Source organism: Asterias rubens, chromosome 7, assembly GCF_902459465.1.
Source record: "Asterias rubens chromosome 7, eAstRub1.3, whole genome shotgun sequence".
In the NCBI taxonomy this organism is placed as follows: Eukaryota; Metazoa; Echinodermata; class Asteroidea; order Forcipulatida; family Asteriidae; genus Asterias; species Asterias rubens.
The window spans coordinates 6,413,695-6,432,656 of NC_047068.1; the positions used below are offsets into that span (position 1 = coordinate 6,413,695).

General features: G+C 39.3%; 2 protein-coding genes across 2 annotated transcripts; both read right to left on the reverse strand.

The window, feature by feature from the left end:
* Positions 1-438: 438 nt before the first annotated feature.
* On the reverse strand, positions 439-8,918 carry LOC117292656 (coilin-like). The gene is made up of 6 exons (XM_033774791.1): positions 8,676-8,918; positions 6,698-7,892; positions 6,363-6,458; positions 5,437-5,484; positions 3,524-3,700; positions 439-919 (listed from the first exon to the last, which is right to left on the reverse strand). The coding sequence occupies exons 1-6, from the start codon at positions 8,912-8,914 to the stop codon at positions 860-862; spliced, it is 1,815 nt and encodes a 604-aa protein (XP_033630682.1). The 5' UTR covers positions 8,915-8,918; the 3' UTR covers positions 439-859.
* Positions 8,919-9,917: 999 nt separating this feature from the next.
* Positions 9,918-18,777, reverse strand: LOC117292890 (gamma-aminobutyric acid type B receptor subunit 2-like). The gene is made up of 8 exons (XM_033775062.1): positions 18,648-18,777; positions 18,017-18,149; positions 15,639-15,752; positions 14,529-14,651; positions 13,133-13,310; positions 12,598-12,761; positions 11,242-11,370; positions 9,918-10,528 (listed from the first exon to the last, which is right to left on the reverse strand). Exons 1-8 carry the CDS (start codon positions 18,692-18,694, stop codon positions 10,457-10,459), a joined length of 960 nt encoding a protein of 319 aa, XP_033630953.1. The 5' UTR covers positions 18,695-18,777; the 3' UTR covers positions 9,918-10,456.
* Between the last annotated feature and the right edge of the window lie 185 nt (positions 18,778-18,962).

Consider the following 18,962-nt stretch of genomic DNA (forward strand, 5'->3'; position numbering starts at 1 on the left):
CCCTAGGAGTGCGATCAAGTTTTCTAGATAAGAATCAAACTAGCAACAATCGACCATCTTGCAATGCATCTGGCCAGTTTTAAGGGCGCCTTTCTTTCTATCATTCATTGATTATTAATTTTGGTTTTACCCGTTTACGCCGATATGTTTTAGCATTGTTCACTCAGTACTTTCCCGAGCTTTGTGCAAAAAAAGTCAGAGGCATATTACTCAGGCGGGATAAGAACCCATGACCCTTGCAATTCTAGAGCAGTGTCTTACAAACTAGACCACTGAAATTGCCCGGTAGCTAGAGGCAGTTCAAATTCTATAGTTTTGCAACAAAATTTGCATCGAAGATGAATAATATGGTTTGTTTCTTTACCGCAATGGAAATTTGCATCGGGGATAAAGAATATTAATTTTGGTTTTTACCCATACACCTATGTGTGTTAGCACTGTTTACTCAGTACTTTCCCGAGCTCTGAGAAAACAAATCACAAACATATTACTTGTGTGGGATTCGAATCCACGACCTTTACAATTCTAAAGCAATGTCTTGTGAACTAGACCACCGAGATGCGACTGGTAGCTAGAGGCAGTACGAATCCTACGGTTTACAATATGTAAATTTACACCAATGTGTGTCAGCACTGCATACGCAGTACTTAGAATAGAAAATTCAAAACAAGATGGAATCCATATTGGTTCTCCAGTAAACAGCATAAATTTGTTCAACTTTGATGTTCTTAAACCTTGATTTGCCTCTTTTAAAAAAAAACCTAAAAGTGTCATATTTGAAACAGTGTAATACCTTGGCGTTCAGGTTGACATTTGGATGTCCTAACCCTCACATCATTGTCTGTGAGTATAAGGATTGTCACACAGACATCGGTGGGACGAGACGAGGGTCCACAAGATCTCCTAGCTGTACAGAGACCTGAAACAAAAATATAAAGATTTCAATTAGAACTCATACTATAACAACTAATAAAACTAACAAGATATTGTTAAAACCTTGGAAAGTTTTCAATAGAATCTGACCTCCTACCCAAGACCGGCATCCACCCCGCCCCGCCCTGCCCCAACGTATTCTTCTTTATTTCAGGCATGATATTTGATCCTTGGAAAAAGTAGGAATATTGTATAACGGGGCACGCATAATGTAGGCTTTAATAGACATTTCAGACATTTAAAAAAAAACATCATCTCATCACTGTCCTATAGCAATGATGAAAAAAACAAACAGACGAGCATAAATATGTGAAGACAGTGCACAAGATTGGCCAATGAGAAACCACCAAGAAGGCGGCTTTAACCAGTGCCATAAACAAACAACAAACACTTGTTCTACTGGAATAATATTATTTTTCATAGAATTCAAGTGCTGCTAATGTGTATTTATAACAGAAATAATACATAAACTTTACCAACAGAGGGCGCTAACACAGCTAAATCAGTTGGTAAAAAAAGAGAAGTATACTATCAGGTACATTAAGACTTTCTGCTGCATTTATCAATTTTCATTGTTACACCTCGGTAACAAACTGTGAATTTTGATTGGTCGAGAACCAATCATGTGATGCGCAACAAAAACGCATGTTACATGGCTCGACGGGCCGGGTAACATGAAATGTGATGTACACCGGTGTACATCACCTTGATGGTTCTCGGCGTTGGTCGATTTCCAGCGATGTGTATGAAACAACTGCAGGTTCGAGGGAATTGTTTCTCGTTTGTCTGCTTATTAAACAATGAATAGTGCATCGTAATAATGTTTGAAGATGACAACAGAACTTCGAGAAGAAGAATAACAATTATACAACATTGTATAACAAAACAATTGTTGCACGCTGTGACGGGGTCCATGGGTTTTGTACACCCTCGAGGGGAAATGGCACCCGAGGCGAACCAGTGTACAAAACGCCATGGACCCCGTCACAGTGTGCAACAGTTGTATAATGAATACAGATACAGCTGAGAAACCCAAAATGACGAAATCAGCGCATGTGTAGTTCACATCAGCTTTCAACAGTGCTGTAGTCGAGTCCTGGTTGTCTAAAGGGCGGTTTATAGTTGGTCGCACGATGGTCGCGCGGTGGAAATCTTGACGCGCGATCAGTAAAAGACACAGTTTTTAGGCCTCACTCTTAGGATTGCACTTAAGATTTCCATCGCGCGACCGACTATAAACCAGCCTTAAGTCGGAGTACAAGTCACTGTTGTCAGAGTTTGAGCTGTCCCCATCAAGTTTTGAGATAGTGTCGAATATCTGCAGTGGTTATTTCCCACAGGAAGAATAATCAATAATTTAGAATACACAATCTTAGAAACGTTTTTTCTCAGATTGAAAGGTTTTTGAATCCCTCTCTGTAAAGTAACATTCCTTCGAAAGGAACTGTTTCTCAAAATTGTGTTCTTTAATCCACAGCTGCAGTGCTCCTTTCCAAGTGAGTTTCTATGGTCCTTCAATTTCAGGGTCATTACCAAAGGTTTACCCTCCCTTAAAGGGAAGGTATACATTTGGTAATCACTCTTATAATTAATGACAAATAAAACATTGTGAGAAACGGCTCCCACTGAAGTAATGTTTTCGACTAAGAAGTAACTTTCCACGAATTTGATTTCGAGACCTCAGATTTAGAATTTGAGGTCTCGAAATCAAGCATCTGAAAGCATACAACTTCGTGTGACAAGGGTGTTTTTTCTTTCATTATTATCTCGCCACTTCGACGACCAATTGAGCTCAAACTTTCACAGGTTTGTTATTTTATGCACATGTTGAGAAGACTGGTCTTTGACAATTACCAATAGTGTCCAATGTCTTTAAGCAAAATTTAATTTCAAAGTAATGTGGTTATTTTGCCCAAACTTTTAATCTAAGAATAAAGCTTCTGAGATTGTGTATTGGGATTCTTCTTTCCTTGGGACATAACCACTCTTGTTTTTCGGCAATATCTCAAAAATGCAACCACCTCATAAATTTTCAGATGCTAGTTTGATTGTGTACATGTATATCTACTTTTATATCAAATTAATTTTTTGTTAAAGACACTGGACACTAATTGTAATTGGTAATTGTCAAAAACTAGTCTTCACTGTTGGTGTATCTCAACATGAATAAAATAACAAACCTGTGAAAATTTGAGCTCCATTGGGCGTCGAAGCTGCGAGATATTAATGAAAGAAAAAAACTCCATTGTCGCACCATGGTCACAAGAAGTTGTGTGCTTTAAGATGCTTGATTTTGAGACCTCAAATTCTAAATCTGAGGTCTCAAAATCAAATTAGTGGAAAATTACCTCTTTCTGCAAAAAATACGTCACTTCAGGGGGAGCTGTTTCTCAAGTTTTTTTATATTTTCAACCTCTCCCCATTTCTCGTTATCAAGAAAGGTTTTATGATAATAATTATTTTTAGTAATTACCAATAGTGTCCACAGTCCACTGCCTTCAAAAACGGTGCCAAAAACCAAAGCTTTACTTTGCTCTAAAGCATTGTTATCATTTACTTCAACTGATAATGAAAAAAACCTTCCTCTTACATTTAAGTCTACACTATTGTTGTTGGTAACATTGATTTCACCCTCCTCGTCTCCTTCTTCGGCATCCCACTGGAGATCAAATTTACCCGGTTTGGAAGCTCTGGTAACCATAGTGACGTGACTGAGCTCAATCTCAATCTGGCCGGTTGCCGTGTCAACGCTAAGAACCTTGCCTTCCTGTATCGAGAAGAGAAGACATACAAGATGATTTGTGTGGGGGTAATGGTACAACACAGGAAGCAAATTATTGAAAACATCCGATATCTCTCTAGTTTAGACAAAACTTTGAATAAGCAAAAATACTTTCTAATAGATATTTACATTGAATCAGGAATAAAGAATATTATTTGTCTTTACTCATTCACAACAATGTGCAAAAAGCACTCAGTAGTCTCAAAGTAAAAATTTACACACAGCACTTTGTAATCTTGGATCAAAATTCCAATCTAACTCGACTGAATTGAACCTGTATGAAGTACTTAAGTAACACTACCAAAAATCTAGATTTATTTTTATAAATATTTGTTTACTTCTTGTTGCTCAAAACGCTACAAAAAATGGTGTGTTTACATGAACATGTTGTACATGTTTCAATAATTCAAGTCATAAATGTGCAATATGTGGTAATTGTAGGTGTCATAAAGTCTTCAAATTAAATTGCTTGTTATATATTCAGGCCTCAAAATTAACACTGGACTACAGTTCCGAGGTCACTGGTTTTAGAAAACTCATGACTGGACAAGTTCACTGGTCTTGTGTGACTGATTAACAAAACTCATGACTGGACAAAGTCAGCGGTCTTGTGTGACTGATTAACAAAACTCATGACTGGACAAGTTCACTGGTCTTGTGTGACTGAGTAACAAAACTCATGACTGGACGAAGTCAGCGGTCTTGTGTGACTGATTAACAAAACTCATGACTGGACAAGTTCAGCGGTCTTGTGTGACTGATTAACAAAACTCATGACTGGACAAGTTCACTGGTCTTGTGTGACTGATTAACAAAACTCATGACTGGACAAGTTCAGCGGTCTTGTGTGACTGATTAACAAAACTCATGACTCGACAAAGTCAGCGGTCTTGTGTGACTGATTAACAAAACTCATTACTGGACAAGTTCACTGGTCTTGTGTGACTGATTAACAAAACTCATGACTGGACAAGTTCAGCGGTCTTGTGTGACTGATTAACAAAACTCATGACTGGACAAGTTCACTGGTCTTGTGTGACTGATTAACAAAACTCGTGACTGGACAAGTTCAGCGGTCTTGTGTGACTGATTAACAAAACTCATGACTCGACAAAGTCAGCGGTCTTGTGTGACTGATTAACAAAACTCATGACTGGACAAGTTCAGCGGTCTTGTGTGACTGATTAACAAAACTCATGACTGGACAAGTTCAGCGGTCTTGTGTGACTGATTAACAAAACTCATGACTCGACAAAGTCAGCGGTCTTGTGTGACTGATTAACAAAACTCATGACTGGACAAGTTCAGCGGTCTTGTGTGACTGATTAACAAAACTCATGACTGGACAAGTTCAGCGGTCAGCGGTCTTGTGTGACTACTTAACAACACCTGACGTCATCTTTTTTTTAATTGTCATTTGTTGACTTTGAGTCTGATACAAACTTTCACTATTGTTGAGTATTTACATGAAAGTTGTACCCATGAGTGCAAATAATTTAGACACTGTGTGGATATTTTTTCCCTCTAGTTTTGATTCAAGTCTTGTGAACAATTTCCTTGTCAAGATACGTTTTGAGTTTCAAGCCATGCAGTCTTGTCAATTTTACCCAAAATTGAGCCCAGATAGTGCTTTAATTATCAAACTTTGTAATATCTGATTACTCCCAATGGGGATGATCAGCCATTTTTAAAAGTCTATTGATATCTTTTTTTAAACTCACCTTGTAGTTGGACAGCTCTGGGCAATAGGACTCCGATAATTCAAGGATCTAAACAAGAACGATACAGCAAAGACTTATATGAGATTATGAAAATAAATTAAAATGGTTTATTAACAATAAAAATACCGAGTTCTTATACAGCACTTTATCACATCCGATATACTTTGCTGTTGAGGTAGGGCAATGTTTTAGCTAACCATACTAACCCCAAGGTTACCCCACCACACTTTTACACTGTCCCCGCTTATAGGTCCCTATTGCAAGGGGGTTCCAGCTCACTGTTCAAGAGTACACTGTTCGGTTGTACCGCTAAAGCCTTTTTACACTATTTTCCCCAGGGTCAGCCCTGGGAATAACGGGTGGCCTTTTTACACTATAATCGCTTTACCCCTAGTCTGCCCTCTGTCTACCCTGGCAAATGGGCATACCCCAGGGGAATGGGCATACCCCAGGGGAATGGGCATACCCCAGGGGAATGGGCATACCCCAGGGGAATGGGCATACCCCAGGGGAATGGGCATACCCCAGGGGAATGGGCATACCCCAGGGGAATAGCCACCCTACTCTGGAGTAGGGGTAAGCGGTAAAACCCTGGGGTGTTCTTGAAATGTGCAATCGGAACCCTGTGGAATAGGGATAACAGTGTAAAAGTGCGCCGGGTTAATCATGAGGTAAAAAAGTTATGGGGCCTTCCCAGGACTGTACATGTATTCCATGGGGACATACATGTAGAGATACAGTGTGAAAAAGGCTTAGTATGCCCATTTGCCGCGGTAGATCAGGGTAAAGCGTTCAAGTGAAAAAAAGCAGTCTGTTATTGGCCCCAGGGAATAGAGCAGTGTGAAAAGGACTTATTACATGTAGGTCTACTATAAATTGTTTTGCAATAAAACTGTGGACATTTTTCTGAACATTTCTTTGATTACCTTATATGCGATGATGTCGCCTTGTCTTGGAGGACCAACCAGTGATGGGAATGAGGTGAAATCCTTAAGCACAGGCTCAGACTCTTGGGGAGGGTTCTAAAAAAAAGTATAAAGCATATTAAAAACTTAGACATTAAATTCATTGGGTACTTTTTGTACAACACAAAACACAATGTCCACAGACGTACACTAATTTCACACAGTTTGAAGATACAGATGGTATATAACTTCCCTCAAAGTATTACTTGCTGAAGTGCTGTAGTTTTTGTTTTGTGTCGTCGAAAAAGTTACAACCCTTAAAAACAAAGTACACAAGACCAAAATGATCATCTCACCTCTATTATGACAGACTTGTTGCTTTGTGTTGTGTTGAGTTGACTGTTCTTATCCCAGTTCCCTCTATCCCAGGGCCAACTATCGGTCTCGGACCCCTTCCCTCTGGAATTAGTTCCAACCTGGTGGGGAACTGAGCTGTTCTGCCTTTTAAACTTCATGTTCTTTAAAGACAGGAATCCAGGTTTGTGTTTTCCAGATGGAGTAACAGCGGGTGACTGAACAGCACTACAATTTTGAGCACCTGGTTGGTCCCTTCTTTCAAAAGTTTCCTCCGTACCCGGTTGCACTTTGTCTGTTTGTTCTTTGTCTGGTTGTTTACTTGTTTCTGACTGTTGACTTGTTTCTGATTGTTTACTTGTTTGTTTACCATTATCTGCATCTGAATCGTCTTCAGATGACACTTCTGATTCTGAGGAGTCAAAGCGTATGTGACCAGTGGAGGGAACAGTTGGAGCTACAGACCGCTTCTTCTCTCGAACTTGGTTTTTCTCCACATTTAAAAGAAGTCCGGTTGGCAGCTTGCTAGTCTCATTCTCAACACGTTCAGGTCTGGTAACTGGGGTTATTGTACTCGGTGTTCTACTGGACTTTGTTGAAGACACTGGAAAAGAGGCTAACCTTTTGTGCAGATCATCAGTGCTATCTTCAGAAATTGTTGTTTTTGAGCGCCTTTTGTATAATTTTGAGGCACAATCAGAACTAGGAGTTTTGTCTTCACGTTTTTTGCTGTTCTCATTCTCTGAATTGGAACTGGTTCTTGGTGATATGTCATGAAGTGATTTCTTTTTGCCTTTTTGTTTTGAGTCCTTCTTGCTAGTTCCTCTGCTTTTGTGAGGAGGTGTTTTTGGTTCATCATCGGGCTCGCGGGAATTCTTCTTCTTGTTCTTCTTTTTTTTCTTCTTAGTGCAATTCTTCTTTGGTTGTGACTCTTTGCTAATTTGTACTGACACGTCCGTGCTCTCGTTTGATGTTCTGTCATTGTCTTGCTCTTCGCTGTTGACAGTCTCTTTATGAATGAGCTTACTTGTTTCTTCTGTCACTTCAGAGCATTTTCTTTTTCTTCTTTGCTGTTTTGATGAATGTTGATTGCTTTCCACAGAAACTTCTGTGTCTGTGACAGACTCACTGAGAGGTGTTGGGGACTTGCTCACTTGAAGATCGTCAACAATGTTGCCAATCTGCTCAGCATGTACCCTGTAAAGAATCATTTATTGGAGTTGAGAAAAGAATGAACAAACAATTTATCTCATTGATTTTGATGAACATTCAGCGCACGCTGCCACAGTAGGATGAGAGAAGGAGTAAAAAAGAAATGTTCAGTTTATAACTTATTTAAGATGTGAGAGAAAAGAAAAAATCATTTTGCAAATTGTAGAGTCAATTGTGCATATTTGCGTTCGTTTAGCTTCCCTGGGTCGATTCTGGACTGCCCCCCCCCCCCTCCCCTCTTTGTCATGGTCTTGTGAATAGAGTGTTTCACAATCAATAATTTTATAAACATTATTATAATAATATAATAGTAAAATTTCGAACAACAATCAATAAGTTTATAGATCCAGTGACTGGGGCGCTAGATCTAGCGCCTAATGACCGATCCTAGAACTATTTTGGTTTCGTCCAGCTATTCTAGGAATATGACCAATATGTCAGTCAAAATTTCGAAAAAAAGGAATCACTGGGTCTATCAATAAATAATGCCATAATAATGATAATATTAAATTTAGGCCTATTGTATTGAGCTTTATACAACCACAACATTACATACATACAACCAGAACCATTGATTATTTCAGAATCAATTCATATTTAAAATATGCATAAACATTAAAATAAAATAATTTATTAAATATCAGCAACATCAGTTCATGCTGGGGCATGGAGGTAGAAATAGACAAACGTTTAAAAACAAATTACACAATCAATTGTATAATAACAAAATATGATATGAGAGCTTTTAAAAATATTTTGACTCCATACCAAATCGTGTCATTATCACGAACCACGTGAATCTTTTCCATAGACGGCAGCAAGAAGCTGTCCAGAGTTAGAGATAATATTTGACCCCTGTCCAGCTCAAAACGCTCACGGATTAAATACTCTAAGTCGGCCACGACATTACAGTCGTCTTTATTCACCAGAAACCAGCATTTTCTCGGTGTAATTTGTGGACAAACTGACCCGTCGAAGTTCAGTTTCAGCCGTATGCGGGCCGCCATTTTGATTCTGCTAAACAATGAGGGCGGGCTACCTTGGTTCAAGTTTGACGCGGGAATTTCTTTCTTTATTTGAAGCGGGGTCACACCGTCATGTTTACCTGCAGCTGCCCACAAAAAAAAATCATAAAACTTATAACAACAGAAAACTTCACAAAATGTTGGTGAAAACATACATTTTATTCTGACCTCGCTCGCTCATTGGGGAACCCGTCCCATATTTTACACCAGTGATCTGTCCCCGATATTATGGGTGAATAACAGTAGTTGCCGGGGGGGGGGGTGTCAGAATCTTCTGCCAATGTGGATCTTGGGGGCCTGACCCATTTTTGACCCAGTGCTGAGTCCGGAACCTGGTTACAAGATGGGTTTTTACACTATCTTTCTAGCTTGGACCAATTTGGGGCCGTTTTTTCACGGGTTCTTGGTCACCTCAACTTCTGGGTCCAAGCCCCCTACCTATATAGGCTAGGACTAGGTGACCCGCCTCCGGGAGTGTGACGTGTCCGAACGCAGTGATCCAGCCGTCCGTAGATGTAGGCCTAGCCACACATCCGGCCGGACACACTGCCCTATTCATAGAATGATGCTTAGGCCTACCGTATGGGTTACGGATGCACCAGTTGTCTGTTTTATAGGAAAGTGGAGCTAGCTAGATTATTAGGGATGCTGTTCTTTGACAGGATTACAACTTTCCATTAATTTGTGCATTCCCTCCAACAAGTCACCACAGTGACAGCTGTCCCAGACTAATATTGGTTTTTCATCTGCCAAATTTGAAGAATTTTTCAGTTTATTCTGTCAACACCACAAAATGGAATCCACATCTCCTCAGGACTTGTATATGCATCCATAGAAAATCAGAAAAAGCATAATATATTTTGTTCATTTATTTCGTTTCTGAACTCATTATTATTATAATATTATGCGAAAACCCCCATAGGGACTGCAATCACACAGCCACGACTCCACGTTCGCAAACTAAAGGGGGCACTTTTCAGGGTTAAGAGTTTTTATTATAGGACCTTTTAGCCTTTCTCTTTTCCCGTCTGACTTTCGGTAAGGGAAAAACACATCCAGTTATGTTTCCACTATTCTCTCAAACCTTTACTATGTTGTTGGCTCATATACTTATTGAGTTATGCGTTTTACTGTGCAAGTGCTATAATAACAGTCATTTCGATATCGTGCTCGCTACTCTACTTTTAATAACAAGTTGCGTGAGACGTAATCTTGTGCATAGAATAGTGAAACGTCGTCGGGTAGATTTTGTAGTAGTGAATGCTCGTCCATTTTCAGCAGAGGAATCACCCTGTTTCCCCTTTCCCTATAACCTTCCCACACTGCGGCAACAGACGACTTCAGTAACATTCCAGCCTCTGCCTGTTTATATTATCGTCCAATAAACTTTCTCAATAATTTAAAAACTTCTTTTGACACTGTGACGATTCGTTTTCTTTTAACTTTGAGAATGTTTTGCTCACATTACTACTGCGAGTATGCAAATACATTGTTTGGTTTTGTCCTCAGGCAGGTCCTACTGTGTTACAACGGCATTGACTTTGCGTGTTGTAGCCGTTGAAGATGACGACATAACTGCTCCAACACCATCTGCTTCTGGGGACGATCAAAACGGACGAAAGCTATAAATATTTTCCCTACAAAATTATTTCGCTACTCTTTCCATGTCTTTCAACATCGCTACACATCGAGCAGTGAGTTTTATTGTCATGAGGTACAATGAATATTTGTCTCATATTGAACATTGGTGAGAAATTACAGGGGTACATGAAAGGTTCACTACACTAACAGTGCAACATCAACAAACTTATGAATACCTTTTACTGTCATCAATTAAATGTCAAAATGTCAGGCTTCCACACTAAAAAAAAATCAGGACAATGAATTCCTTCTTCGTTTGGCACAAATACTTGCATAGAAATAATTGCATGTACCGGACTAAAATTGATTTTTCCAGCAAATCTGAAGGGATTTTGTTTTTTACAAAAAAAATTGTGGTGAATTACGATGGTGAATGTCATCAGGAGACATGCTCAAGCTGTCTTTTAGTAGTCTTTCTCCAAAATGGCAGCTCGAGATTTCCATTTGGAAAAATCTTTCTCAAAGTTAATGATTACTTATACGAATAAAACAAAAGAAGTGTCTGTCAGTGCAATTAATTACGGTATTGGATCTTGGAGGGACCCCCAAACCAAGCGCAAGTAATGGTGGACTTTTGGGACACTTGGTGGAAGCAGACTTACCATGTAAAATCCATTGTAATTGGCAATGTGCGCATGCTCAGAGCTACGCAATCAGTGAAAATTTACCTGTTTGTTCGTCCGATCGGCATGTGAGCCACTTCTAGATCCAAGATCCGTCGTCTCCCCGCCGTATCCCATGGACTGCATCATGCTGATACGTACATCCTTATCATTCACTGACACCAATAGGTACACCTGAGACGGAAAGATACCAGACAGAGGAAATGAATTTTTTGCCAATATTATTGTCGCCAAAATAAAAATCCAACAGTCAGAAAGATTAAGAGCTACATAAAATAGAGCCGATGAGTCATAGGACTGTATTTTTATATACTTGACGAATAAACCACTCATTACTCAATAAATCCAGTGTTCCCTATCTGCATGAGCGCATAAGTCTGCTGCCACCTCGCGTTTCAAAGTACATTATTAGCTTAGTTCTTTTTATTGTGTTTCAAAGAAGTGTCTGTTTAGTGGGTCTAAGTATTTAGTCTTTAAGCCGTTTTCTTAACTTAAAGCCATTATACACTTTCGGAACAGAAAACAAAAAATAAAAGTTCACATTTACAATTTAATATCTTACAGGGTTTACAGAAGGTAATGGTGAAATACTTCTCTTGAAATAATATTCCATGAAATGCTTTACTTTTTGAGAAAACATTAAAACAATATCAATTCTCGATATCGAGAATTACGGATTTATTTTAAACACATGTCACGACACGGCAAAAAGTGCGGAAACAAGGGTGGGTTTCCCGTTATTCCGATGATCGATTGAGCCTTAATTTTCACAGGTTTGTTATTTTATATATAAGTTGTGATACACGAAGTGTGGGCCTTTTGACAATACTGTTCACCGACAGTGTGCAATGGCTTTAACTTAACTTAAATGCATTTATAAAGCGCTTTAACACCATTGCAAAGCGCTGTACAGCCTAAAAACCCATTAAAATGCAGGATAAAACACATGAGCAAAAATAGCAATAATGGTTTTAAAAATACACAACAGTTTTTTTGTTTTATGCAAGTCGCCAGACACACAAGGCCTGAATGCTAGTTCAATGTGTGGGCTACAATTATATTTTTGCAGAGGCCGTTGCCAAACAGGGTTACCCCTTTTACAGTCCATGCAAACGGATGTAGGCTTGGATATCATCAGTCCGAAGTCTGGCCGAAGTTAAAAAAAAGAAGCAGTGCAAATTTAGTAAAACATTGCGTTAAAAACATTCATATTATAAAATACAAAAATAGGCGCCAGGCGGATCCTAATAAACCAATATTTTTACATTAATTAAACAGCTCAACTCAAACTTTGACGTGAAGGAGACAAGAAGTTGACTTGCAAAGGAAGAAATATCAGCTTAAGTCCGCAAGGTTGCTTTATAAAATAATAGCCAAAAGGTAATGGGTTATTATTCTCACCTTTGGGATAAAATTCAGGCACAGTACCGTAGTGTTGACCACAACAATGGCCACACCAGGGATTGCAAACGTCATATTGACGTCATCAGCAAGAAGAGTCATCGTTGGGACGGTAAGAACAATGGTCAGGCAGACAACGTACACAGAGGCTGCTATGTATTTACCTTGAAAAACAATCAAATAAATCTTTGTTGACAGGAACATCAACAAGAAAAGCTATAAACGACGTCAAAATAAATAGTCATTTACACCCTTGTCCAACTCCAACCCGGGGGCAATTACTTAAGTAAAATAAAACGGAGAATCAAAAAGCTAAGCAAACGAAGTAGCCGACACCAATGATAAAAATGCAAGTTATACCTAGCTATACAAGGGGGAAAAAATACAGACGAAAGTAAACTCATAAACAATTGAAATTATTTGTAACAAAACAGCAGTAAATTAATAGATAAATGAATACTCTATTAATAAATAAGTTTTTGCCTTCCCTCAAGTTTATTTTGAAATCTGAAGTACTATTTGAATATTCACTTACTGTCATTGAGTTGTGAGACGGCAATATTTCTCGTTTCCCAAGCCAAGAAGAGGCCAAAGGTCAGCAATATCCCCTTCACGCCGTAGATGGCGATGATGAAGTACTGCGCATGGGCACTGTCACAGTACCTAATGACTGGCACGTCGAATAATTCCTTCTCTGGTTCTGTCATGTTAAGCTGTATAACGACATAAAAACCCAAAACATCAACAATGGCAACACCATCATACCATTGACATCAACATCAACATCGAGCAGCGATCACCGATACAGCAGCATCAACAACAGCAACATCAACAACATCAACAACAGCAACAACAACAACAAAAGCAACAACAGCAACATTAACAACGACAGTTACAACACCAACAACTACAGCAACACGAGCAGCAGCAACAACAGCAGCAGCAGCATCAACATCAACAGCAGCAGCAGCAGCAACAACGGCGACAACAGCAACAACTACAACAATCGAAATGCAAAGGAGGAGCAACTGATCAGCAACAGAAAAACAACATTATTAACAAGAAACAGAAACAGCAACAGCAACAGCGCCGAGCGACAGCGACGACGACGACGATGACGCGTAAAGGCCGAGTCACACTGCAGCGATAACGAAAACGAAAACGATCACAACGCAAAGATAACGCATTTTATATAACACCCAAGCAGATCCTTGCCATTTGATTGGAGGATTGTCCGTCACGTGATAGCAAATAAAAGTACCATTGCACGCTGAGTCACTCACCGTGCTTTTTCGTTCCATCCGAAAAGTACCATTGCACGCTGCCAGCGTGCAATGGTACTTTTCGAATGGAACGAAAAAGCTGAGTAAAAACATCACTGCGTGCGCGTTGTCTTCGGTAACGCAGCAAGGCATATTAGTAAAATGACTAGCATTCGTCTTCTACAATTAAAAATTGGAGGCCTACGCTTTGTTTGTTTTGAAAGTTGTTTCTTTCAATCAAAATGACAAAGATCTACTTGGATGTTATATAAAACAAATAATGAATGTTTTTCATTCGTGCAATGGTGCGAATATGTTCATTCGTTGAAAGCTGGAATGTTCCATTCAACTCGGCTCCGCCTCGTTGAATAGAACATTCCATCTTTCAACTCATGAACATTATTTGCACCATTGCACTCATAAACATTCATTATGTGTATACTATTGGCTGAATGGGCGTGTATTTATTCTGCGTGAAGCAATTCAACCAATATAATGCATTCTCTTAGCGTCGTGATCGTCATCTTTTTCTTTATCGCTGCAGTGTGACTCGGTCTTAAGTTGTGCATATTGAAATTATGAGAAGTAAGAAAGCCCGCCCGGCCTCCCTAAAAGTCTTCTTTTTTCAAAGGTGCGACTCATCTGAGCTATCAAAATCAAAATGGCTACCTTTGGCTCAAAGGATCGGCTCTCAACAGTCGTCGAGTCCAAAGCGACCCACAGCGTGAAGATGGCACAATCCACGGCAGCGATTAGAGCAACTCCGCCGATGAGTTTCCAGTCCGGTAAATCCTAAAAGTAAATCAAACAATAAAAAGAAACTATAAATAAATAAATAGTAAACTTGCGGGTACAACCACGTGTAAATCTCTTAGGGTGAGTGTTTGCTCTGAAAAGAGCCGGTTTGGTCTCGACGTTTCGAACAGTATACTCTGCTCGTCTACCATTCATTCTTCTCCTGAAGACACGCAGAGTATACTGTTTGAAACGTCGAAACCAAACCGGCTCTTTAAAAGTTTACTATTTATTTGTAATTTCTTCTTATTTCCCCACACCATGCAAAGCTTCAAACAATACTTAAATCCGACAATGATAATACCAAGTGCATAATCAGGACACTCGTGGTTCTAAGCTTTAAAGTTGGGTCATACTTTGATAATTATCCCGAAAAATGTGTCACTATACCCGAAAGCTTTTTACTCCGTCTTGTTATGAGATGGTAATGCTGCAAAGTTTTTTCGTCTGAAATTCCCACATTTTAATAATATGAGAATCGTTTCCCCTGATCATCGATCATACTAATTCTGAGAGTTGGTTCACAACTATTATTTACTTTGCCTATGACGTCACACCCCTATTGGTCTTAATTAGTCACTAATTAAGACTATTCTGCCTTGCGGTCCGCCCGCCCATTTTTTTCCCACCAAAATTGCACGTTTTCAAAATACTTTTAGTGGAGCCTATAAGCCTGAACCTAAGCCGGAGAGTCAGTCAAAGCCTAAGCCTAAACGACAGCTTAGCCTGAGCCAGAGTGCATTCTTAGCCTAATACGTAACCGAGGCCGAAGCCAAAACCGTTGCTTTTGAATTGTGCAGTGAGTGACACGGGGTAATACTTAAATCTTGGTGCAAGACGTTTCTCGTCTATCTTTCACGCACAACGCGGCCGACTCCTCGCATATTTTGTTTCCCTAGTTTAGCATAAATGGGCGCTGAGCGAGAAAAGTCTTGCACCAAGACTACGGTAATACCACCAAAGAGCTCTCTGAATAATACGCACAATGTTTTTGAATCTTTTAACGGCCAGTGTGAAGATTGCGTGTATCCGATACGTCTTCACAAAGATGGAACCAAACGACAACGACAAGCCAAGGGATATCAGGATACGCTCCAACTGGAAAGCAATCAAAAGAATTAGTTAACAGTCAATGTCGTCTATTTCACCAAACTCTTCCTAACTTAGGATCAATCTAAGGAGTTAGGACGAGTTTGTTCCGTATTTGAAGATGATAGGACGCATTGAAACCATCCCAAGTTAGGTCGAGTTACTCGTCCTAACTCGAGATAGGATTAATCCTAGCTTTTCGTAAAATCGGCTGCAGTGTACCTTTGGTAATGTAAAAGACAAGTTTTCCCACTTGGTGTATACAAACATATTATGTTAAATCAAATGGATAAAATCTGTGAATATTTGGACTCATTGGTCATCGAAATTGCAAGAGAAGAATTACAGAAAAAACACACTTGTTGCGCAAATTTGTGTGCTTTATATTAAAAGACTTCAGGCCTGAAGCCTTTTAATAAATTATTTCAGTAAGAAATTTCCTCTTTCTCAAAAACTACGTTACTTCGGAAGGAGCCGTTTCTCACAATGTTGAATACCATCAACAACTCTTCATTGCTTGTTACTAAGTAAGTTCTTTAACAATTATTTTTTTGAGCATTTGAGGGAACTACCAATATTTTCCAGTGTCTTTTAAAGGGAAGGTATACGTTTGGCAATCAATAAAATTAACGGCACTAACAACAGGGGCAGATCCAAGATTTGCTAAATTATATAGTGCATGCGAGCGCGTAACGCGAACCCCTAAAAATAACGGCTATAATGATGCTCTTTGTTGTGATCTCATTAAAAAATAATTATTTGACCACTTTACCCAATTTGTTTTTGCCGAGATAATGTTTGAGTTGGGAGTCATTGAATCAGCTAGCCACCCAGAGTTTTACTATCACAGTGCAGGCTATAACAGTTTTTATCTAGGGACAAAACAGTGTTTGGTGAGACAAACATGATAGGTGAAATGTACAATATATAATTTATGTTTATTAACTAATAGGGTCTCTGTTGTAGATTAGAACGCAAAACAAGTTTCTAGACTATAGAAACAATTTGTTCAATGAGACCATGGAGCTATTTATAGCTCCATGATGAGACATTTTTACGCTTGTTGGATTTAAAAAGTGCCATCGGCGTTGGTGGTTTCCGCTGTAGGTGTCGATGGTTGGACTGTATTAAGATCATAGAAAAGCAATTACGCACCCCAATCATAGAGCTATATAGAGCTAGATGACAATTAAACGTGAGTAGAAACATGGAGCAATAGTTTATTTGCTCCCTGGCTCCATTGTAGAAACATGTTTTGCCTTAGTTTTCTACTGTATATGTCGATGATGACACTGTATTTAGAGCTATTATAACTACTGCTTTAGCTAGAGGTGCTTGCTTGTGTATGTGTGGATTATGGCACATGTTGTTCAGTTATAATATAACATATTATGTCCTTGTGGATAAACACAATTCCACAAACAGGGGCTTGTCAGGGGGTCCTGTTGCAGTTTAAAGACCACGGTACGGTTTTTACAAGTTTATGGCAGAATTTGCACTTTCTACATGCTCTACCCAAGCACTGGGCCCAATTTTTTAGAGCTGCTTAAGCAACAAAATGTGCTAAAGCAGAAACATCCTTGCTTAGTAAAATCAGAGTACCGGCCAAGACTCGACTTAATTGTTATGCTAAGTAAACAACACCTAAATACCAGTCACAAGCAATTCATGTGGCATGACATTTGGCCAGTAACATGTGTAAAATAAGCAAGCTATTTTCGTGCTTAAGCAAATTTTTTGCTTAAGCAGCTCTATGAAATTGGGCCCTGATTGGATGAACAGCAAGAGATACCGCAGGGTGTGACGTATGTTGAGAAAACAACAGTCGCGGTGTCACGTGAGCCCAACGCCCCCCCCCCCCCCCCCCGCATACGCACCTGAAAACCTTTGGTTAAGTATAGGCCTACAGCATTTTTATACAACCTGTAAAATTTGAACTCAATTGGTCATCGAAGATGCGAGTTGTTAATGCAAGAAAAACACCATTGTCACACGAAGTTCTGTGCTTTCAGATGCTTGATTTCGAAATCAGTTCAAATATTTTACTGAGAAATAGTAATTCTTTCTCAATCTCAAAAGACCTTTACTTGAGAGGGAGCCGTTGCTCACAATGTTTTATACAACCAACAGCTCTCCATTGCTCGTTACCAAGTAAGTTTTTTATGCTAACCATTATTTTGAGTAATTGCCAATAGTGTCCACGCAGTGCCTTTACGAACATGATAGTCGTCAAAAGGAGAATTAGATGGGATTAGCTTATAAATAAAACTCACGTGGCACTTGAAGACAATGGCCGTATCAGACAGGTCAGTATCATCCCATCCGGAAGCAAAGACCGAGGCGTACAGAAGCAGAGAGCCGATCAAAGTCAAATTTCCCAGGGGAGGGGACGACAGCTTGATGGCCCTGCACGCATCGGAAGGAGTTTAACGTGGATTTAAATTATAATCATTGTTAGTCTTCAATTTGCATACCAACAATAACCTAACGATAATTGCTTCCCATCAACCAGTATTAAAATGTAAGCTACTAGCTGGTCTGAATCTGTCCTTATTTCCTGGGCATTATCTGTACAGCTCATTACTGGTCAATTTTACATTCTCTCTCGTCCGTTTTTGTCTTTAAGGCACTGGGCACTGTTGGTATAATTACTCAAAATAATTGTAAGCATAAAATCCCACTTGGTAACAAGCAATGAAGAGCTATTGATAGTTGCGAGAGAACAATAGAAGAAGAACACCATTGTCGCACAAGTTCAAGATGCCTTGAACTCGAGACTTCAGCTGAGGTCTCGAATTCAAATAAGTTTGTATGCAAACATTATTTTGAGTTATATTACCTATATTGTCCAGTGCCTGTATGACAATTTAATTATAAAGCATACACCGATGATTTTCTCCAAACCTTTTAGCCTTGTATCTAATGTTAAGATAGAGGAATGCCAGACCCATGATGATACCGACTCCAGCGAGGGAGAAAAGCGTCGCTCGGACGGCCCAGGATACCTGTAAGATTACGGTCTTCTTAGTCGTTCCATCAACAGGGATAAAACCTCCTTGAGAAAAAAACCCAGAATGAAATGACAAATTGATGGGTGACCTTTCATCAGCTTTGATAGTATCTCTCAGTGTGCAATGATGTTATTTTAGAGAGAATGTAGACATTAATGGTCAAGCTCCAACCTATATACATATCTGAGCTTCAACAAAAACATGTACA